This window comes from Cydia strobilella, chromosome 3 (genome assembly GCF_947568885.1).
Source record: "Cydia strobilella chromosome 3, ilCydStro3.1, whole genome shotgun sequence".
Lineage (NCBI taxonomy): Eukaryota > Metazoa > Arthropoda > Insecta > Lepidoptera > Tortricidae > Cydia > Cydia strobilella.
The window spans coordinates 5,158,668-5,178,344 of record NC_086043.1 but is presented as its reverse complement, the minus strand read 5'-3'; the positions used below and the strand labels follow the sequence as shown (position 1 = coordinate 5,178,344).

At 38.0% G+C, this 19,677-nt stretch overlaps 1 protein-coding gene across 1 annotated transcript in view; it reads left to right on the top strand.

Moving 5' to 3' along the window:
* LOC134755624 (tripeptidyl-peptidase 2) overlaps window positions 1-18,053 on the top strand; it is a 28,070-nt gene extending 10,017 nt beyond the window's left edge. The window contains 14 exon segments of the mRNA XM_063692116.1: window positions 122-299; window positions 1,736-1,901; window positions 2,801-2,961; window positions 3,352-3,530; window positions 3,974-4,191; window positions 4,448-4,559; window positions 5,220-5,342; window positions 5,681-5,836; window positions 6,952-7,040; window positions 10,469-10,692; window positions 11,836-11,947; window positions 12,845-13,003; window positions 14,335-14,506; window positions 14,848-18,053. Of these exon segments, the coding sequence (XP_063548186.1) occupies window positions 122-299; window positions 1,736-1,901; window positions 2,801-2,961; window positions 3,352-3,530; window positions 3,974-4,191; window positions 4,448-4,559; window positions 5,220-5,342; window positions 5,681-5,836; window positions 6,952-7,040; window positions 10,469-10,692; window positions 11,836-11,947; window positions 12,845-13,003; window positions 14,335-14,506; window positions 14,848-15,057 (2,259 nt within the window). The 3' untranslated portion in view covers window positions 15,058-18,053.
* Window positions 18,054-19,677: the final 1,624 nt, after the last annotated feature.

Here is a 19,677-nt window from a genome sequence, read left to right as displayed (position 1 = left end):
AATACCGGTATTATTTGTATGAAGAAAAAAGTTCAGAACCTTGGTAAATACTATATTTATACCAAATAAAATAAAATTCCGCAAACAAATTCATTCATTCATTAAAAATACATTGTTGCAGACTTTCGATCACCTCACAACATATCACGGCGTGCCAGAGCGTGACGTCACAATCAGCGTGCAGTGCGGGCCCCACAACGGCAAGGGCATACTGCTGCGACCCAAATTAAACGATGTGCCAAAGGACATAGGGATCACTATCCAACCGCAGTTCTTGCAAAGCCATCTGGATATGGAGAGTGAGTACCAATGTCACGGTAGTTGTGTAGAGTCAAGGATGTGTTCTGTTCTGGTTGTTGATTATTTTCTTATGACGGGTATTTATGGAAATTTCATGAGAAAGTGACAAAAATGTTAAGCTGCAAAGTTTAAATTTTTGTTGGAGTTTGTAGGTATGTACTTTTAGTTTGGGGTTTGAAACAGTAAAATATTCTCTTATCCTAGATTATTCTTTTACCTTTACTCTTTTACCTTTATCCAAGACCTCATATTTTGGTAGTTATCTCACCAGCGACGATAAAGCTACTAGCGAGCGGCTATTAGCTCGCGCATGAGACGATAATATGTGTAGATATAGATCCTATATGAAAAAATTGGATACATCGAATAACCGTTCATCGCGGAGTCTTTTTCTAAGGGTCACTTGCACCATCCCACTAACCCGGGGTTAACCGGTTAAACCGTTAACCCAGTGTCAAATCGTATCCCCGGGTTAGTGGGCTGGTGCAAGTGGTGCTAAGAGAATATAATTGCATGTAAATAATAAACTCGCTATTCGCTCATTGCTGCCGGTCAGACAACTTGCTTTACTTATCCCTTCCTCCCTTTTTTCCTCCCACCATAAGGATGTCAAAGCTGCATTAGCCGAACAGAAGTGGCCAACCTAAAAACTTGTCAACAATATAAATATTGTAAACAAGGCCAAGGTGAAATGGGTAAATAATTACTCAGAACAGTCAGAATAATTTTGATTTCGTTCAATATGTATTTCTTATTCCCCTTTAGGCCCAACAAAAGAATATGACCTGTGTTGTTCAGATGCTGTTTTCATTTTACAACGGTTCTTTGACGGTATGTTCTTTGTTTGATTAATTGTAGTTAAGAGTAGATGCCCAAAACCTTAGGCTGGTTTTTAAAACATACTACTAACCGTCAAGAGAAGACTGCTTATTCTAGTTGAAAAAGCAAGAAAATTGCGTTATGGTCGTGTAATGCGCTCGTTTCGTACTACGTACGCGATGTCAAAAAGCGACGCACGATAAGTGCGACCATAATAAACTTGCATAAGAGGGTCGCCCTGTCGCCAGTCTTCCTTAATGCGATCAAGAAACTTTAGACTTTGTCTAATCGGTTTAGCAGTGTTAGCTCTAGTATTCGTATAATTCGAAACAAGTGCGTACAGTTCCAACTTCGCCTACATGTCCTACAACTAAGGGTTAGCTTGGAGGCCATTTAATCGTCTCTTTTTCTGGCAAAAGTGCTGTCACGGGGGAAGCGCCTCTGACCCTTTTTTTTAAGGTAGTTGCTATGGTAGGTGCATTTTTCCCTTTGGGTGCACTTGCCTTGACTTATATGTCATCCTATATCTCGGTGACAACCATTGTATTTTTTTTTAATCCGATGCATTAGAGTATCAAACAGATACACCAAAAGCTATATAGCCTGACATTTGCAGACAAAACGCTGATACCGCGGCAGATCAACTTCTCCATGAACCTGGCTCTGTCCTGCAACGCCGAATGGGTCTCTGCTCCCGCTTTCCTGTCCTTAGCGAATACTCCGCGGCCCGTATCTGTGAGGATACAGACCGCTGCGTTACCATCCGGACCTCATTTCACAAGGTAAATGCCAAAAGACATATTAACATGAAACTCCTCTGTCTTGCAATGCAGAGTGGGTCTCTGCTCCCGTTTTCCTGTCCTTAGCGAATACTCCGCGGCCAGTGTCTGTGAGGATACAGATAGCTGGACCTCATTTCACAAGGCAAATGTCAAAAGACACGTCAAATGAAACTCACTATGTTCTAGTACGGCGAGTGGGTGTCTGCTCCCGCTTTCCTGTCCTTAGCGAATACTCCACGTCCTGTGTCTGCGAGGATACAGACAGCTTCGTTACCATCCGGACCACATTTCACAAAGTAAATGCCAAAAGACACGTCTCATGAAACACACTCTGTTCTAGTACAGTCGCCATCAGATATATCGGAGCAGCCCAGGTGCTCACAAACATCTGAATACGCCTCTATTGTCGAGGCGCTAGAGTGCGTGATATATTTTTGAGCACCTCGCTAGCTCCGATATATCTGATGGCGACTGTACCTACGGCAAGTGGATCCTGGATTTCTGTCCTTGGCAAATACTCCGCGGCTTGTGTCTGTGAGGATACAGACAGTTTAGTTACCATCCGGACCCCATTTCACAAGGTAAATGCAAAGGGACAATCACCATGAAAATTGCGGTATCCAACAACTTTTAAGAGGTCTGCTCTGCTAACATTTTACTACCTTTAGCGATTCCGAGCCACGTTGACGGCTGTGCAGCTAGATAGCGTGCTTTACAGAGTAACACATGAAATAACAAACAAAGCGCGCATTTTTGTTGTTCGTATCCGAAAAACGGTGGTGGCTTTCCCTTCGACGAGGCGATGACTTAAAAGTACACCACACATATGCAAGCACAATACAAGCATCGGATCTTCTCTGATCTTTGATCAATCAACTAATAACAAATATTTGTTCCAGTATCGACGCATACGACACTAACTGCATAGAGAAAGGGCCGGTGTTCAGGATACCTATAACCGTGCTGCAAGCTGAATCGGCGCAGCCCGACTCCAAAGGCTTGCTTCTGTCCGAGTCCGCCGTTTACGCGCCGCATACCATCAAGAGGCATTTTATTATACGTAAGTGTAATTACAAGTGAAAACTTAACAAAAAACAGGGATCGGTAACGGTGTTGTACTAAAATCTAAATGAATGCAATATATTCGCATCGCATATTTGTTTTATATCCTTAAATAATTGATTGTATTCTGAAATTGTATATATGAACAATCAATCGTTGTTGGAAATATATTCCATCAACCTTAGGATTAACATAGCATTTGTGAGTTTAGGCAGCTAGAATGAACTGCTTATTCGTGCCAGGGATAATACCCCAAGGTAGTAAAGTAAGGTCGAAAGGTAGTAGGGGAGATCGTGGGCTTGGGATTTCGACGTAGACAGAAGCAGACAAAATAAAAATTAAATCTAATTAGGGAAAAATTGTTTTAAATGATGTATATTGTTAACAGCGCCTCTAGAAGCGACGTGGGGCGTCCTGAAGCTCACAACCAAAGACAAGGAGCAGACGGGCCGTTTCCTCATCCACACCATGCAGCTGTTGCCACATGAGAGTTGCCGCGCGCACGAGACGCAGAAGATGATCTCAGTCACAGCCGAGGCGCCCGCAGTACACCCCTTCGCTGTTGTGGTGAGTTTAAACCTCTAGTGTAGCATCTATGAAGGGAGATATATCGCAACGCAACGCGTTAGAGATAAGCACTTTACTCGTAGTCTAATAGCAAATAGGATGATCAACACCATACAGCTTATGCTACATGAAAACCGAGTCATAAAACCTACCACAGTTACCTAACATTACCTAACACAGTTTAAACGTATAAATCAAAGACAAAGGGCTCTGTTACACTCAAAACTGTATAACCTCATTAGATGATAGACCGGCAAAATAGAAAGTTCTCTCTCTCGGACCCAGAGTCAAATTAGGGCTTATCCAAGAAAGCGACTTAACTTAAAGTAAACCCTAACATGTGAGCAATTTTATCGACCAATGGGTGGCAGTTTGTACAAAAGTCCAAAGATGTAAAAAATTATCAATATCACTTTCTATTAACACTTATATGTCTTCCACAGGGCGGTGTAACCTTAGAAGTTGTAATAGCAAAATACTGGGCGAACATAGGATCACTAGAAACCGACTACACCATCGAGCTTCACGGACTGAAGCCTAGCTGTGGCCCAAAGCTACGACTGTTAGCGTCCGAAGGCCCGCGAGGGACGTCGTTGACGTCACTGCGAATGCAAGACGCCCAGCCTAACGCTAATCTGAAATACAGCGAACCAGTCATCAGGTAACAAATAATACAGTCAGGGATCTAATAAGGACGAATAAGCTCTAGGCGAACATAAGGTCTCCAGAGACAGACTATACTATCGAGCTACACGGACTGACGCCTAGCTGCGGCCCACTGCGAATGCAAGACGCCGTCGGAATCAAAATTGTCGCAAATGATGACCATGGTTATTTAACGGCTATTCTCAATAAATATGTCTGTGCTCTGAAATGAAAAGCACCAATGAAAAAAATTAAATGTTCTCTCTATTCAGGCCGTCGGAATCAAAATTGTCGCCGCTAACATCTAGGGATGTAGTCCCCCCAAGCAAGCAGATCTACCAACTTATCAACACTTACAATTTCCACATCGCAAAGGCTACCGAGGTAACTAGAGTCAGACCAAGCTAAGTTGGCAGCGATTTTGATAGCCGAGACGGTGCAAGTGTTATTTTAAACGTCAAACTTATATGAAATTATGACGTTTACTTAAAACTTGCACCGTCTGGGCTATCAAAATCGCTGCCAACTTATCTTGGTCTGACTCTATGTATTTTGCATGTGTGTTTTTGTTCTAAAAGTCTTAAATCTCATGTCAAACAGCACATAAAGACTCTTTATCTTATCGCAGTAAGATTTATGAGGTCATACAATTTTTTTAAAGCAAGCTGTTACTTCTATGGACAATAGCAGCGTACTTGAATAGTAAGCCAGTAAATTTTTGAGCGGATAAGGGTACAATCAGAAAATTAGGCTCTGTAGCCCTTAACTTAGGGTATGTCAAAAAGAGTATTCCGAACCTAATTGTTGTGTATGATCTATGAATAATTAGTAGACGATATTATATACTCTAGCAAACCCACTTAATTGTCAGTAGAAAAAGGCGCAAAATTCCAATTTTCTATACGAGCCTTCGTGCCTACATTTTTTAAATTTGCCGCCTTTACCTACTGACAATAATGGCTTGGCAAACTAGTTTACAATATATATTTTTTTGAATTGAATTTAGTTTTAAAACCACGTTAATATTTTTTTTTATGTTTGCAGGTATCACCAATAGTATCGCCACTGTGCGACATGTTATACGAGTCGGAGTTTGAAGCGCAGATGTGGATGTTATATAACAGCTGTAAGCAGCTCATGTTTGTAGGGGATGCGTATCCTTCCAAGGTTAGTAGTTTTACGTTTCTTCTTCCTCGATTCCTCATGACTGAGGGTCGCGACCACATGAGGTCGTTATTTTGTACACCAAGGCTCACCATTCTGCACGATTTTCCGCCTTCCTGATAATAGGCACCTGTGTAGTTTTTTTTTTTCAACTGTACAGCGAATAAAATAATTTAAATAAATTTAAGTGACGTCACAAAGTTTGTGACCCCCCCCCCTCCGCCTTGTCACAGCATGTCACATTTTCTTGACCCCCTCCCTCCCCTAAACGTGTGACGTAATTAATGGATGACCCCTTGTGTGAAATTCATAAAAGTTACTAATGGCAAATAATTTTTCAGTATTCAGTGAAACTAGAGAAGGGCGACTACGTGCTCCGATTGAATGTTCGGCATGAGAACAGGGCGTTGTTAGATAAATTGCAAGAGTTACCGGTGGCGATACAGCAGCGATTACCGCAGCCGATCTCGCTGGACGCCTACTGTACTAGAGCTCAGGTTAGTTGAGTACTTTATACGGTATACATGCTCTATATACACACCCCGGTTCGACGGAAGTAATTTGGTTTGACATATAAATAGTACTAGAACAAGTAAAACTTAGTATGTTGATAAAATGTGCCATTTTCATGCAAAAGGGTACTTATTGTCGCTTGTCAGTAAGGCCAAAGATAGATATAACTCCGTAATAGATGAATACAGTCTTAAGGAAAAAAAAAACGTACCTCGAAAATCAAGAAAATTTGATTCTCGTTCAGAGGGCGCTACTAGTTTTGGCCTACAGCCGTATAGATGGCGTTGACGGTTTCGTTTGTTATTTAACAATTTTAACGCATATCAGTGAAAGAACATGGGTCAAAATCATAAAAATAATTAATGCAAATAAAAAAAATCATTTATCTATATTTAAATACATTCTATCGTATTTTTATAAATCTTCATTTTTAGTTTTAAAGTGTATCGACAGATGGCAGTGAATTTACTGGGGTTACAAAATTTACTATGACAGTACCGCTCTAGTATCAGTTACTCTATGGTAAGGCGCTATTTCCATATAGCTTCAATTAGAAATCAACCTTATCAACAAGCGACAATGTGGTACCTTTTGGTTGAAAACGTCACAAATGGACTTACCATGTGGATAAAATTATGATATACACACCGCTATCATAGAAAAACAAGTTAGCTTAGAGTGCTCACTCCATACCACTGGTTATTAGCCCGAAAGCTTGACAAGGCATGAGCATGATAAGTAAGGTAGGAGCGGGCGAAGGGGTGAATTGAATATCAAGGTTTACAACGGACGCCCCCTAATTCGTCACGTCATGCTTTCATTATTTCAAGCTTTCGGGCTAATAGCCAGTTGTATGAAATGGGCACTATGCATACTTATTTCTCTATGCCGTTATATAATTCTTAATTATTATATTCGTTCTTACAATAAAATGTTTACTATGCGTACCAATGTAGTTCCTAATAAATCGCTAATGAAGTAATAGAAACTTGAATTCCTTTATAATTCTATATGCATATAACTTGGCACAGTCTGTAGAGCCCGACCCTATTTTGCCAAAGGAAATCAAATTTAAAAAAAAATACGATATTCATTTTAGGCTTTAACCAGTGGCAAGAAATTCAGCTCAGCAGCCGTCCCAAGTGGAAGTATTCTACCGGTTTACTTCGCGCCAGTGCCTTCTGACAAGTAAGTGTCTCCACATAACGTTCCCAACCTTCAGTTGCACCACTTTTGTACAGTCAGCAATACCAAAGATAGATATAACTCCGTAATAGATGGATACAGTCTAAGGAAAAAACGTGCCTCGAAAATCAAGAAAATTTGATTCTCGTTCAGAGGGCGCTACTAGCTTTGGCCTACTGTTGTATAGATGGCGTTGACGGTTTCGTTTGTTATTTAACAATTTTAACGCATATCAGTGAAAGAACATGGGTCAAAATCATAAAAATAATTAATGCAAATAAAAAAAAAAACATTTATTCATATTTAAATACATTTTATCGTATTTTTATAAATATTTATTTTTAGTTTTAAAGTGTGTCAACAGATGGCAGTGAATTTACTGGGGTTTACTATGACAGTACCGCTCTAGTCTCAGAATAATGACTAAAGCATAGAAGTCGGGCAAAAATGCTTCGCAAATATGTATACCCGTACTTTACTTCCTTACGAATTAGATAATGTGCCGAAAAGAGATGCATATATGCTTGTTATTTCTCATTTACGTACGGTGTCATAAGTTTGATAATTTGCTAGGGATGTCACTGTGTCGACTTTTTATATCGATAAATTATGCATAAGTTTATGTGCCGTGTAAAAGAATAATCACGAAAATGGCAAATTGATAATAGTCTGGCTAATGAAAGTTGAACCTGAAAAAACGCGGCAATTTCAAGAAATCTGTAGCAGGCGGCTCGTTGAAATGAAATGAAATGCGTGGAATACAAGGATTGCATAACTTTTATACTTTTTATAATTTTCATATTCTAAAAATCATTAAAAAGTATAAAAATTATGCAATCCTTGGAATCAAAGAGCCGCCTGATATGAGGATTAATGCATGTACCTAATATAGCTTTTATCTCATTTGCAGTCTACCACTCAGAACCGTCTAACTATACCTCTCGTTTTTTTATCATTAGAAAGAAGTCGAGCGATCTTAACGTGTCGTTTTATCGAAAAACACTTTGAAAATAAGTCACAACAAATATAATATACGATTATTTACATACTTTTGCTTTCATAAGTAAAATATTGCTATATTTATAAAAAAACTTGTCAATAAAAAGACACGTGGAAATGGTTTACCGTTTTTTCTAATGCTAATAGACTAAGTATAGTTTCTAGTCATGTACAGTCAGCTGCAGAGAAAAGGCACCCCCCCTGCATACAAAGTTCTGTAAATGAGTATGGACGTGGGGTACCTTTTCTCTGCAGCTGACTGTACCAAATAGGAAATGAAAAAAAAAAACGTACGTGTAATATATTTTTTTTATTTAATAATAGGGAATATTACGCGAAACTCGGCGTAGGTGGCGCCACTATCACAATCTGAGGGTCTATCGCGAAACAAGAAAATCGAACTTTCGTTATCTAACATCTCTTTTACTCTTGCGTATTCGAGCGATAAAGAGGCAGCTAGATAACGAAATTTCGGATTCGAGTTTTCCGGTAGGTCCCCTGAAAACTTGTCAAAAACCTGTTAAAGGTACATTATGAATAAGTTACGATACGGTGCACTAAAAAAGCTAGTGCTGCACTCTGGTGGCAGAACATTGCAGTAATATCCCCTATTCCTCGTCCTTTGTAAATCTGAAATAAAAAGTTAAGTTTTGTGACCAACAATATTAATAAAAGGAACATTGATGACAATGATCATTAATGTCTTTTTTATTAGGGTTCCGTACCCAAAGGGTAAAGACGGGACCCTATTACTAATACTTCGCTGTCTGTCTGTCTGTCACCAGGCTGTATCTCATGAACCGTGATAGATTTTCACAGATGATGTATTTCTGTTGCCGCTATAACAACAAATACTAAAAAGTACGGTCCCCTTGGTGCGCGCGTCCGACCCGCACTTGACCGGTTTTTAGTATTAAACTATAGTCTGGCAAACACAATCTGTCAGTAAGTAAGAACAAAGAAAACTATAGGTACAGTCGAAGGCAAAAATATCGATCCAGACAAATGGCTTAAAAATATGTGAACACGATTTTATTGTCTGAGCGTACACATATTTTTGAGACTTTGCGAATGTATATATATTTATGCCCTTGACTGTACTCATCAATTAAAATGAGACAGTCCTGGGCCAAACTATAAGAAAGCTGTAAATGTCGATAGGTTATTGATCTGAGGTCGATACATCACTATGCCAAAAATATAACCTTTCATACTTAGCAGAAAAGTTCGAAAATATATGAAAAAATCTATATAGACTTGAATGCAAGTAATAATTACATAAACAATATGTCGATTTCTATGTTTAGGGTCAGGTCCTATAAATTAATTTCTTCAAAATTGAACAAAACTCACCGATTAAAGGTTATCGGTTCGTGCGTATTTTCTTTTCTTCCTGTATGCGATTTACAGCCCTCGATCACACAAGACATTATCACAAAGGGAACTTCAAACCATTACAAATAAAAACTCAACGCGTTTTCCAACAATCTTTCAGGAATAGCAAGAATATAATTAAAATAAACCAAGATGACCGCTGAAACATCCCGAAATATTTCAACTAAAATAATACGACTATGTCAAGTTGTTACAGTTGACACCTACCTGTGAAATAACGAACTTATATTTAATTTGGCTGGATTATATTATAGAACCACATAGGACCATTTGACATTTCCCTCAGTTCATCTTATGACAATACTAAAAAAAACGAAAGAACTTGCGGATTGTTGTCTCACTCACTCATAGACAAAAAGTAATAACGTGTTGTGAATACGATATCTTTTACTGAGCTTTTATTTTTGCCCGGCTTCTTTGCTTTAGTCATTATTCTGAGGCTCTAGTATAACTTACTCTATGGCAATACTATTCGCTTAGCACCTTTGCATACATACATTCAATGCTTGGGGGGGTCACTTTCTCTGCAACTGACTATACACTTATAACACTTTAAACTCTCGCGTTTTGTACACATAATTAATGAAACCATAATTCAACCATAATTGATGTTTCTTAGTTGAAACGTCGGAAAAAAGGTAAAATAATGAAATTTAATCGCGTTAGATCCGGTAATGACATTAATTATGTGACTGTACACTGTACAATCAACAAAGTGATCAACATGAAACATAGTAGCGCCTGCCGTCGTCCCATAAATAACTAACTACTAACTTTCATATATTATATCCACTCACGTGATTGATATTTTTCAGTAAACACTATTATTATGATATAAAATATGGGTGACACCTGGGCCCTATCACAAAAAAATGTTTCATGCACAATTATTACATACAAATCAGATCTACAAGTTTACACACCTCACTCGGTCAAAATTCGTAATGAGATTTCGCTAAGTTATTATTTGTGTAAATAGCCTCTGTAAACATATCTATAAGCAAATTACATTTTTCAACATAGCGCATTCCTTCCAGAATCAGCCGTTCCAACCTAACCATAGGCCACACCCTAACCGGCACAGTGACGTTCGCCAAGGACGAGCTAGGCCGCAAGGTAGACACCTATGAATTGCAATATGTCGTCTGTGAACCGCCGAAGAGGACCACCAATAACAATAGGGATAAAGAGAAGACGAAACCGAGCGAGGACTATATGGAGGCCAGCAAGGAATTTATGACCAACTGGTTGACTAAATTAGGTGAGTTCTATCTACACTAAGTACCACACCATGCTGGCTGATGATGCGTAACAATACACAATATACACATAGGTACTATTTACTATTAAATGAACAAAAAAATTCATAAAAGAAGTGTCAGTCCGACTAATAGGTGTCTCGGACAGCCACAGAGCAGGCTCTTTAAGTCTGGCGGTGCAAAGGGGCAACGCCGCCAGCATCCTTGGTACCATTCCAGAAGACTTCGGTGAGGTTTTTTATATTTAGTTTGTAGTTTAGTTTAGAATAATTTACTTATGTGTGTAAAAAATTGTGTAGGTACCTATGTAATATGATAAGATGTATGTATAAGATTACAAAATGGCTGTCTGAAAATTGCTTTTATAGAGTGAGGGAATTTTTAGAGCACAAATTATTAAAGCAAATAGAATAATATTTTATGTATTAGAGATTATGTACACCTTATTATTAAATTTATTTTCCTAATAAATTATATACGACATCCATTTTGTAATTTGATTTTTATATAAAAATTTAATTTATCGATGTTAGTTTTATTTATTCTTGGACATTTCATTATTTAATATTCAAATTGTTACAAGTGGATCACATTTTTTTTACTATGGAATATTTAAATGGTCAATTATTTGCATGTTGTGTCTTTGACTGAATATTGATTTACACGTAGAACCTTTTCTGTTGTCATCTTGTAACATACGTATTCTGGCAAATAAAGAAATTATATTCTATTTTATGTTTTTAAGTGTATTATCAAATAAACCTATTTTCATATTGTGATGCAAATAACAATTTAGCGAAAGAAATACACATTGTTTAATTTCAGTTGTTTAATTTCAATTCGATTTTAGTTGTCAATGGGGTTGGCTGGTTGAAGTATTTAGCAGATGGCGCCAGCATCGCTTGCCCTGTCAATCCCTAGCATTGTGTCAAATTTTTGTTTTTTAAATGGAATTTTATTCCCTGGATGCCAGCCCTTTAAGCCAAATCTCATAGAAAAAGGGGCAAGCTATGATGGCGCCATCTATGCAAACCTTTGAAAGTTGTCAACCCTATTACATTGACTGAATGAATAATATTTTAACATATATATATATATATTCTGTTTTTATATATTTTAACACATATATTTTTCTATTTTTATAGATGGTGACAAATTAGAGCAAGTGTACGAAGAAGTATTAGAAAAGTTCCCGGGATACCTCGGGGCACATATTGCATATTTACACGGCATCGACTCGCCTACGGATCCTAAAAAGTAAGTATATATATATATAGAAAGGCATAAAACATAATTTAACTAAATCGGGCCCGTAAAGGTTTATGAATAAGGGGGTAAGTATGTATTAAAAAGAAAAAAATATGCGATATAATCCGTTTTCATAGTTTTATTTTAAGTATAAAATGTTACGTTTTTACCATAGCAGGGGCCTTTCGAGACTTGTACCCTTTTTCACTAGGGCCACAGAAACGAACGTGTAGATTCCGAGTCAATAAAATAAATACATGTCTCATTGATCACTGTCTGTACAACTGTACATACTCACTCGCTCGCGAAAAAAAACTCGATCTTCGCTACTCTGACAGCTGCTTAAATCGGACTAAAAATGTGATTAAGAAACCAGATTCAACAACGACAAAATAGCTTAAAATCATTCATTAACTATAGGCAAAGATAGATATAACTCCGTAATAGATGGATACAGTAAGGAAAAAACGTGCCTCGAAAATCAAGAAAATTTAATTCTCGTTCAGAGGGCGCTACTAGCTTTGGTCTTCTGTCGTATAGATGGCGTTGACGATTTCGTTTGTTATTTAACAATTTCAACGCATATCAGTGAAAGAACATGGGTCAAAATCATAAAAATAATTAATGCAAATAAAAAAAATCATTTATCCATATTTAAATACATTTTATCGTATTTTTATAAATATTTATTTTTAGTTTTAAAGTGTGTCGACAGATGGCAGTGAATTTACTGGGGTTACAAAATTTACTATGACAGTACCGCTCTAGTATAAGTTACTCTATGCTATAGGAAACTACGTAGTAGTATTACGAATTTACGACAGTGGCAAAGTTGACAGACAAGAAATCATAATTTGAAAATAGTCCTTATTGATAACACTACTAAACCGATATTCCCTTGAACAGACTCCCCAACGCCGACGAAGAAACCGACGTGACGACGGCGTGGTGCGAGCAGCTCATCGCCACCGCGGACAAGGTGATCAAGCAGATCGACCAGGAGAAGCTGCTCGCCTATCTCGGCATGAAGAACGATACTAGGAGCGACGCCACGAAAATTAAACAGTAAGTATAATGGGGTGACCCCTTGCCTCGAGTTCCACGAACGCGATAATAGGTCACTGGAAGTCAAAGTCAGGCAAAATGTCATTCGAATGAAGAATAACTTTTTCAAATGATCATTCGTGTTCAATTTATTCGCGAATAATTTATTCCACGAATATAGTTATTTGTGCAACAAGAGAGGAAAGTGGGTTTTTTTTTGCGTAGCGAGGGACTCGAAAACACGAGATGTAAAACAACTTTGCTCTCGTGTTGCACATATAATTTTTCACCTCAGTAGTGAGAACATATTAAAGGTTAAAATTTATTTCGAATTACACAGAACAACGCAGAGAAACAAAAAAAAATTGTAATAGAAGTATGAAGTGGCAGTTCATGGCCTTCACTAAATTAAAAAGCTACTTTGTTTCACTCCCTGAAGTGAGGAAAGTCGCACTTTCCTCACTCCAGGGAGTGACGAAAGTAGGCTTGTTCGAGCTGCTGAGGTGAAAAATTATTTGCGAATCATATTGTCGAATAGTTAACTTACAAAATAACTACTTAGCTGTTTTATATCGCAATAGTAAAAATAAAAATTCTGTCGGTTTATCTGGTTGGTTGATTTGAGGTGTGGAAACTGGGAATACGCCTCATGTATTGCGGCGGTCACGTGGGGCGGGAACAACTGGAAATACAACAATAATGGGTGTATTCCCATTTGCCTCCGTAGGGAACATATGGGGAAACACGCTGCATAGAAATATTCCCCCCCCCCCCCACCTCATTGGAGCGGGGACAAATGGGAACACACAGATATTGGGTGTATTTTTAATTTCCCCGACGGGAACATATGGGAATAGGCGCTGTTACTTTTTTTGTCTGTGTTTTTTGTTAGTGTCGTTGGCGTATGTGTCGCCACCAACTCATAGTTTTAAGTCAGGTCCCCACTGAAAACCAGCGCCTCGGATTACCGCGGCATTATGCTGAGTGGGGTCCTATTTTAGCGTCTAATGTTTTTTGTCTGTATGTTTCCTTTTTTTCATATATGTAATCTGTTGTGGCGTTAAATAAATGTATTTTCTTTCTTTTCTTCTTTCTTTCTGTATATAAAACATTCCTATTTGTTTCCGCCGGGAACATGGGAATAGGCGCTGAGTATTAAACATTCCCATTTGTCTCCGCCTCATGTATGGCGTAAGTCACGTGGATCGGGGGCAAATGGGAATAAACCGATAATGCACCCATTATGTATTACCTATAATGGGCGTATGCCCATGGCGGTATGGATTAATCAATATTATATTAATACAATACTTGCCTTTAATTCTAAATAACGGCTCGTTATTTTCTTTTAGGGAACATGAAAAACAACGCGGCTACCTGATCGATGCGCTGTGCAGAAAGGGTACCGCGCTGTGCCGCCTCAAGGCTCTGGCGCAGAGCCCCGCCGCCAAGGACAAGCTACTGGCGCAGCTCACTGCCAATATGGCCGACTTGCTCAAGTTCACCGACCTCACCGATGCCAAGGTATTTTTTAGTAAGCCAATAGTAGATAATGTACATTATTCACAACGACGGGACTTAAAATCATCACATCGGGGAAACGAAACGTACCATACCAAGGCAGACGTGGCTCACACCGCGATATGCGTTAAAATTGTTAAATAACAAACGAAACCGTCAACGCCCTCTATACGAGAGTAGGCCAAAGGTAGTGGCGCCATCTGATCGAGAATCAAATTTTCGTGATTTTCGCAGCACGTTTTTTCCTTAGACTGTATCCATCTATTACGGAGTTATATCTATCTTTGTTATGACGAAACCACCATGAATTGTACGCTCCCTGCTAATTAGTATTATTACCTCAGGCGATCCACTACGGCGTTTGGCACTGCTTCACCCTCAAGCACTGGGGGCGCGCGATCAAGCTCCTCACCAAGCTGCAAGAGGACCGGCCCTCGCGCGAGGTGGAGGAGCGCCTCGTCCAGGCGTACACGCAGCTCGGCTGGGACCACCTCGTCAACTACACGCAGTTATCCTTACCGATCAAGTACCCTAGTAGCTACCGCCCGTTCTAAACTTTTACTTTCCAATATACAAGATTACCGCCGCGTGAAATACGGAAGAGGCACTGGGGCCCTAGCCAAGATAATAATCGTATATCGATAAACGCCAATCTAGAAGTAAACATGTATAGGGTGTGGTACGAAAAGTGGCGTAATCATTTTCATACGTTGTACAGGGTGATTAAAAATAAGTGCATTCGCGTTGCCAGGGAGGTTTTTGGATTATACTGAGCAACTTTAAGGACTAGCCCCGAAATCGCGAAAAAAATTGTGCTGTTTCATACATTTTGGCTGGTCCATTTTCTATGGAGGGTATTTTTTTTTTCGCGATTTCGTGGTTGGTCCCATAGTAAAAGTTGCTAAGTATAATCTCAAAACCTCCCTGGTAACGGGAATGCACCTATTTTTTTGCCATCTGTATAAGTTTCGTTTGACGTTTTCTACAAACGATTATCACTTGGCTAGGCCCCTTCTCGGTTGGAATTACCTAAAATAATTGAACATAATTTTTGTGTAATAGACGGAAGATGTCTCAATTTCATTATGTGACTAAAAACTGACTTCCTAATCGTGTCGTAAAAATGCGATTGAGTTTGGGTTTTTAAATCCTTTGTCAAAAATGTTCGATTAGAAATTCAGCCTATATTTTATTTATTTATCAATTGACAATTTTCATCGCCGTCGCTAATGTAAATGCACAAAATTTAGCTTATAGCAGAATTTATATCAACCACAATGAAATATTAAATGTACATATTTATTTTATTTTTTGTACACAGCCATAAACTATTATATATATACAAGATATATCCAAATACATATTGTTCAGGATTGCTAGCGCAAAAATATACTGCCTGATATGCCAGTTTCGGTGATTATAAAGCCTGACCAGTAATATATGATCATTGTCAATAGGGCGCTGTTCATTCTCATGTATAAGGTGACAGTTAAGTATAGTATGAAAAAAATAGTTTCAGTGAAATTCCGCAACATGGCGCGTGATCATATATTCCTGGTCAGGGTTTACATTACTTCCAAAAATATTTAAAGAAACCCAAGATTTTAACAAAGTTTAAAATACTGCGGATATATTTAAAGACAAGATTAGATAAAATATTACCTGCCCATAGAATAAAACAGTATAGAAATAGCATTGTAAGCATGATACATATATTGTAGTTTAGTTATGGAAGTACATGTTTTCATTGAAGTGTTCATGAGGTTTTTAGACTTTACCTAACAATTAGCTCATTAGAGTATAATATATCTTAAAATCGTTTACGTGTCACCTATTCACTGCCGTTGATTGCAATTTTATAATCAGTGCGGGCACGGACGGTGCCACACCGCGAGATTCAAAGTAGAAATCTTATTAAAAACTTTAAAAATCTTATTTAAAATAACACTCAATAGAATTACTTTGTCGAACGATCTCGGCATTTGAGTCATGTCCATATTAATTTCTAGTATTTACACACTGAATCCCTTTTAATAATTGACTTGACCTAATAATCTTTTATTACCTTTCGTTTTATTTACACATGTATTGTCTTATCCAAAAGGTTAATTGTAGAAGAGGGGTTATGTCAGGGTGCTTTTGTTTATGCTCAAACACTATTATGTGTAAACATTCAACATGTTTCTTAAATTGTTAAGATTATAATTATTTAACAACGTAAATAACATTGTTCGTAAGAAAACTCGCCAGTATTGTGACAAATGTAATCTTAATATTTTTCATTATGTTGTATTATAATGTCATTTCTTATACCCTGTTTAGTTTAATTATTTAGTTTGTTTACATTTAAATATATTTGACAGTCTTTATCATATAATATAATGCAATTGACCCTTAAGTTATATTTTATTGTCGAAATTGTAAACGAATGACCTCACTAGTGTAAAAAAACGAAGTATAGTCGAAGAGTTACAATAGAGCCACGAGAAAGTCGAAACGCTTAATCGTGGCCACCGGGTTAATTTCGACTTCAACGTAGACCCTATGAGTTCTAAGTTACGTTAGTATGTAAAAAAACACATCATTTAATAATAGAAAACCGGCCAAGTGCGAGTCGGACTCGCTCTCCGAGGGTTCCGTACTTTTTAGTTCTTGTTGTTATAGCGGCAACAGAAACACATCAATTCGTGAAAATTTCAACTGTCTAGCTATCACGGTTTCATGAGATACAGCCTGGTGACAGACAGTCAGACGGACAGCGGAGTCTTAGTAATAGGGTTCCGTATTTACCCTTTAGGTACGGAACCCTAAAAAGTATCTCGCCTTCATGTCATGTAATATGGTGCTTATCACAAGGCGCAATGGTTTTATTTTGGTAAATAAAATGTTAATAAACGTGCGTTCTCTGAAAGTATGTTTGATGTGGCGTTCGCGCCACAACTTTTTAAATAGATTCTGTATGAAGCAATTGAACCACATACATCTTTTGGGAGTGGCCTAAAATTTAAGTTTTAGGTAAATTATTAATATATTCTGAAATGTAATTGAATTTTACTTGGAATAATTATGTAGATTTTCCATTTAGGCGCGTTCCCACTATGTCGTAAGTAACGGCAGATAGCCGTGCGTCGTGGCCTGTACATTTAACTGGAGGTGTTGAAGAACGGTAATCTTCCTGTTGTGGCTCGTATCTGTCTTTACGACAAAGTGGGAACGCGGCCTTGCGTATTTATTTTCACATTGAGCAATAATTAAACTTATTTGTTATCGTTATTGTATGTCTATTTAAACATTGTGTTTGTTGAGAAGGAGCCAAATGCCGTTAAGATGAGCTGGTATTATAAATCCATTTTTATTATTATTAATGTATCAAGAATTATTTTTTAAACTAAAACCCATTAGATGTCCGTGGGAGTCCCTTTTGAATCTCCCCAAATTTAAGGAGATTTTTATACAATAATGTAGTAGTTAATATTTTGCTTCGCGATTATGATATGCATTGTTTTTTAATGAATTGTTGATAAGCAGAAATAAAGCGTTTTATGATTAACTGTGTTTTTTTACACTTAAGAAGAATCAACATTTGTTTAATAATGAAAGAAAATTTCTCGGGTATAAATTGGAATAACGCTCGACATACAATTTTCAAATTGTTGGGTACCTAATCCTGAAATACAAATGACTGCCGAATGAAGTACAGTCGCCATCAGATATATCGGAGCGCCCGAGGTGCTAAAAAATATCTGAACACGCACCCTAGCGCCTTGACAATAGAGGCTTGTTCAGATATTTGTGAGCACTTCGGCCGCTCTGATATATCTGATGGCTACTGTAGCTACCTACGAGGGGCGTTCAATAAATTCTCGGTATGTGAATGAAAACAAACAAATACGATAAGTTTAATATTTTTATTTTTCAATATACTCCCCCCCTATGTTGATACACTTAAAAGATCGATCTATTATTTTTTTTAATCCCTCATAAAAATAATTTTTATCTTTGGTGTCAAAATGCTCCTCCACTGCCGCCTTCAACGCTTCATCGTCAGAAAATCGATTTCCACGCAGATCCTTTTTAAGATTGGGGAACAAAAAGAAGTCACTGGGGGCTAAGTCCGGACTATACGGTGGGTGAGTAATAGTTTCAAACCCAGATTCAAGAATAGCCGCCTTGGCAATATGAGCAGTATGCACAGGGGCGTTGTCATGCAGAAGCAGAACACCTTTGGTTAATTTTCCTCGCCTCTTGTCTTTGATTGCACCCCTTAATTGACGTAGAATATTAGCGTAGTACTGTCCTGTGATATTTACACTCTTTTGTTTGTAATCGATCAGTAATATTCCTTCACAATCCCAAAATATTGTGGCCATGACCTTGCCAGCTGAAGGGATGACCTTGAACTTCTTGGGATGAGCTGTACCCTTAACGTGCCACTGCATGGACTCCTGTTTACTTTCTGGGTCATAATAATGAACCCAGGTTTCATCTCCAGTAACTATCTTTTGCAGCACCTCATCAGGATTTTCACCGCACAGGTCAATAAAATCGGAACAACAAGCTACTCGCATATCTTTCTGAACCGGTGTCAGCATTCGCGGAACCCATCTCGCACTTACTTTTGACATATTAAGATGGTAATGGATAATATCATGTATGGTACCAACAGAAAGACCGGTTATTTGAGCTATTGATTTTACCTTCACTCGGCCGTCTTCCAATATAAGTTTTTCCACTTTGATAATATTTTCTTGTGAAGTAGCTACTACAGGCCGGCCTGGTCTAGGATCATCTTCAATACTCTCTCTCCCACGTTTAAATTCACTTGACCACTTTTGAATGGTAGATAAAGAAGGAGCAGACTCACGGTAAACACAATCCATTTCTTCTTTTATAGTTTTTTGATTTTTACCCTGATTGGTCAAGAATTTTATTACGGCTCGATGCTCTAATTTAATTAACATTGTTAAATCGCTCATGGTGCTCACGTTTGTTCGGCAATTGCAGAAAAACAAGAACATATCGGTTTGAATTTTACTTTTTTTTTAAAAGTCTATGAATGACTCTTAGTGGCCAGTAACAAAAGAAATACTCAAAAAGGTTGTAAGATATCAATATCGAGAATTTATTGAACGCCCCTCGTATACCCCAAAACGTGGTCGTCCATGGCAACGTCA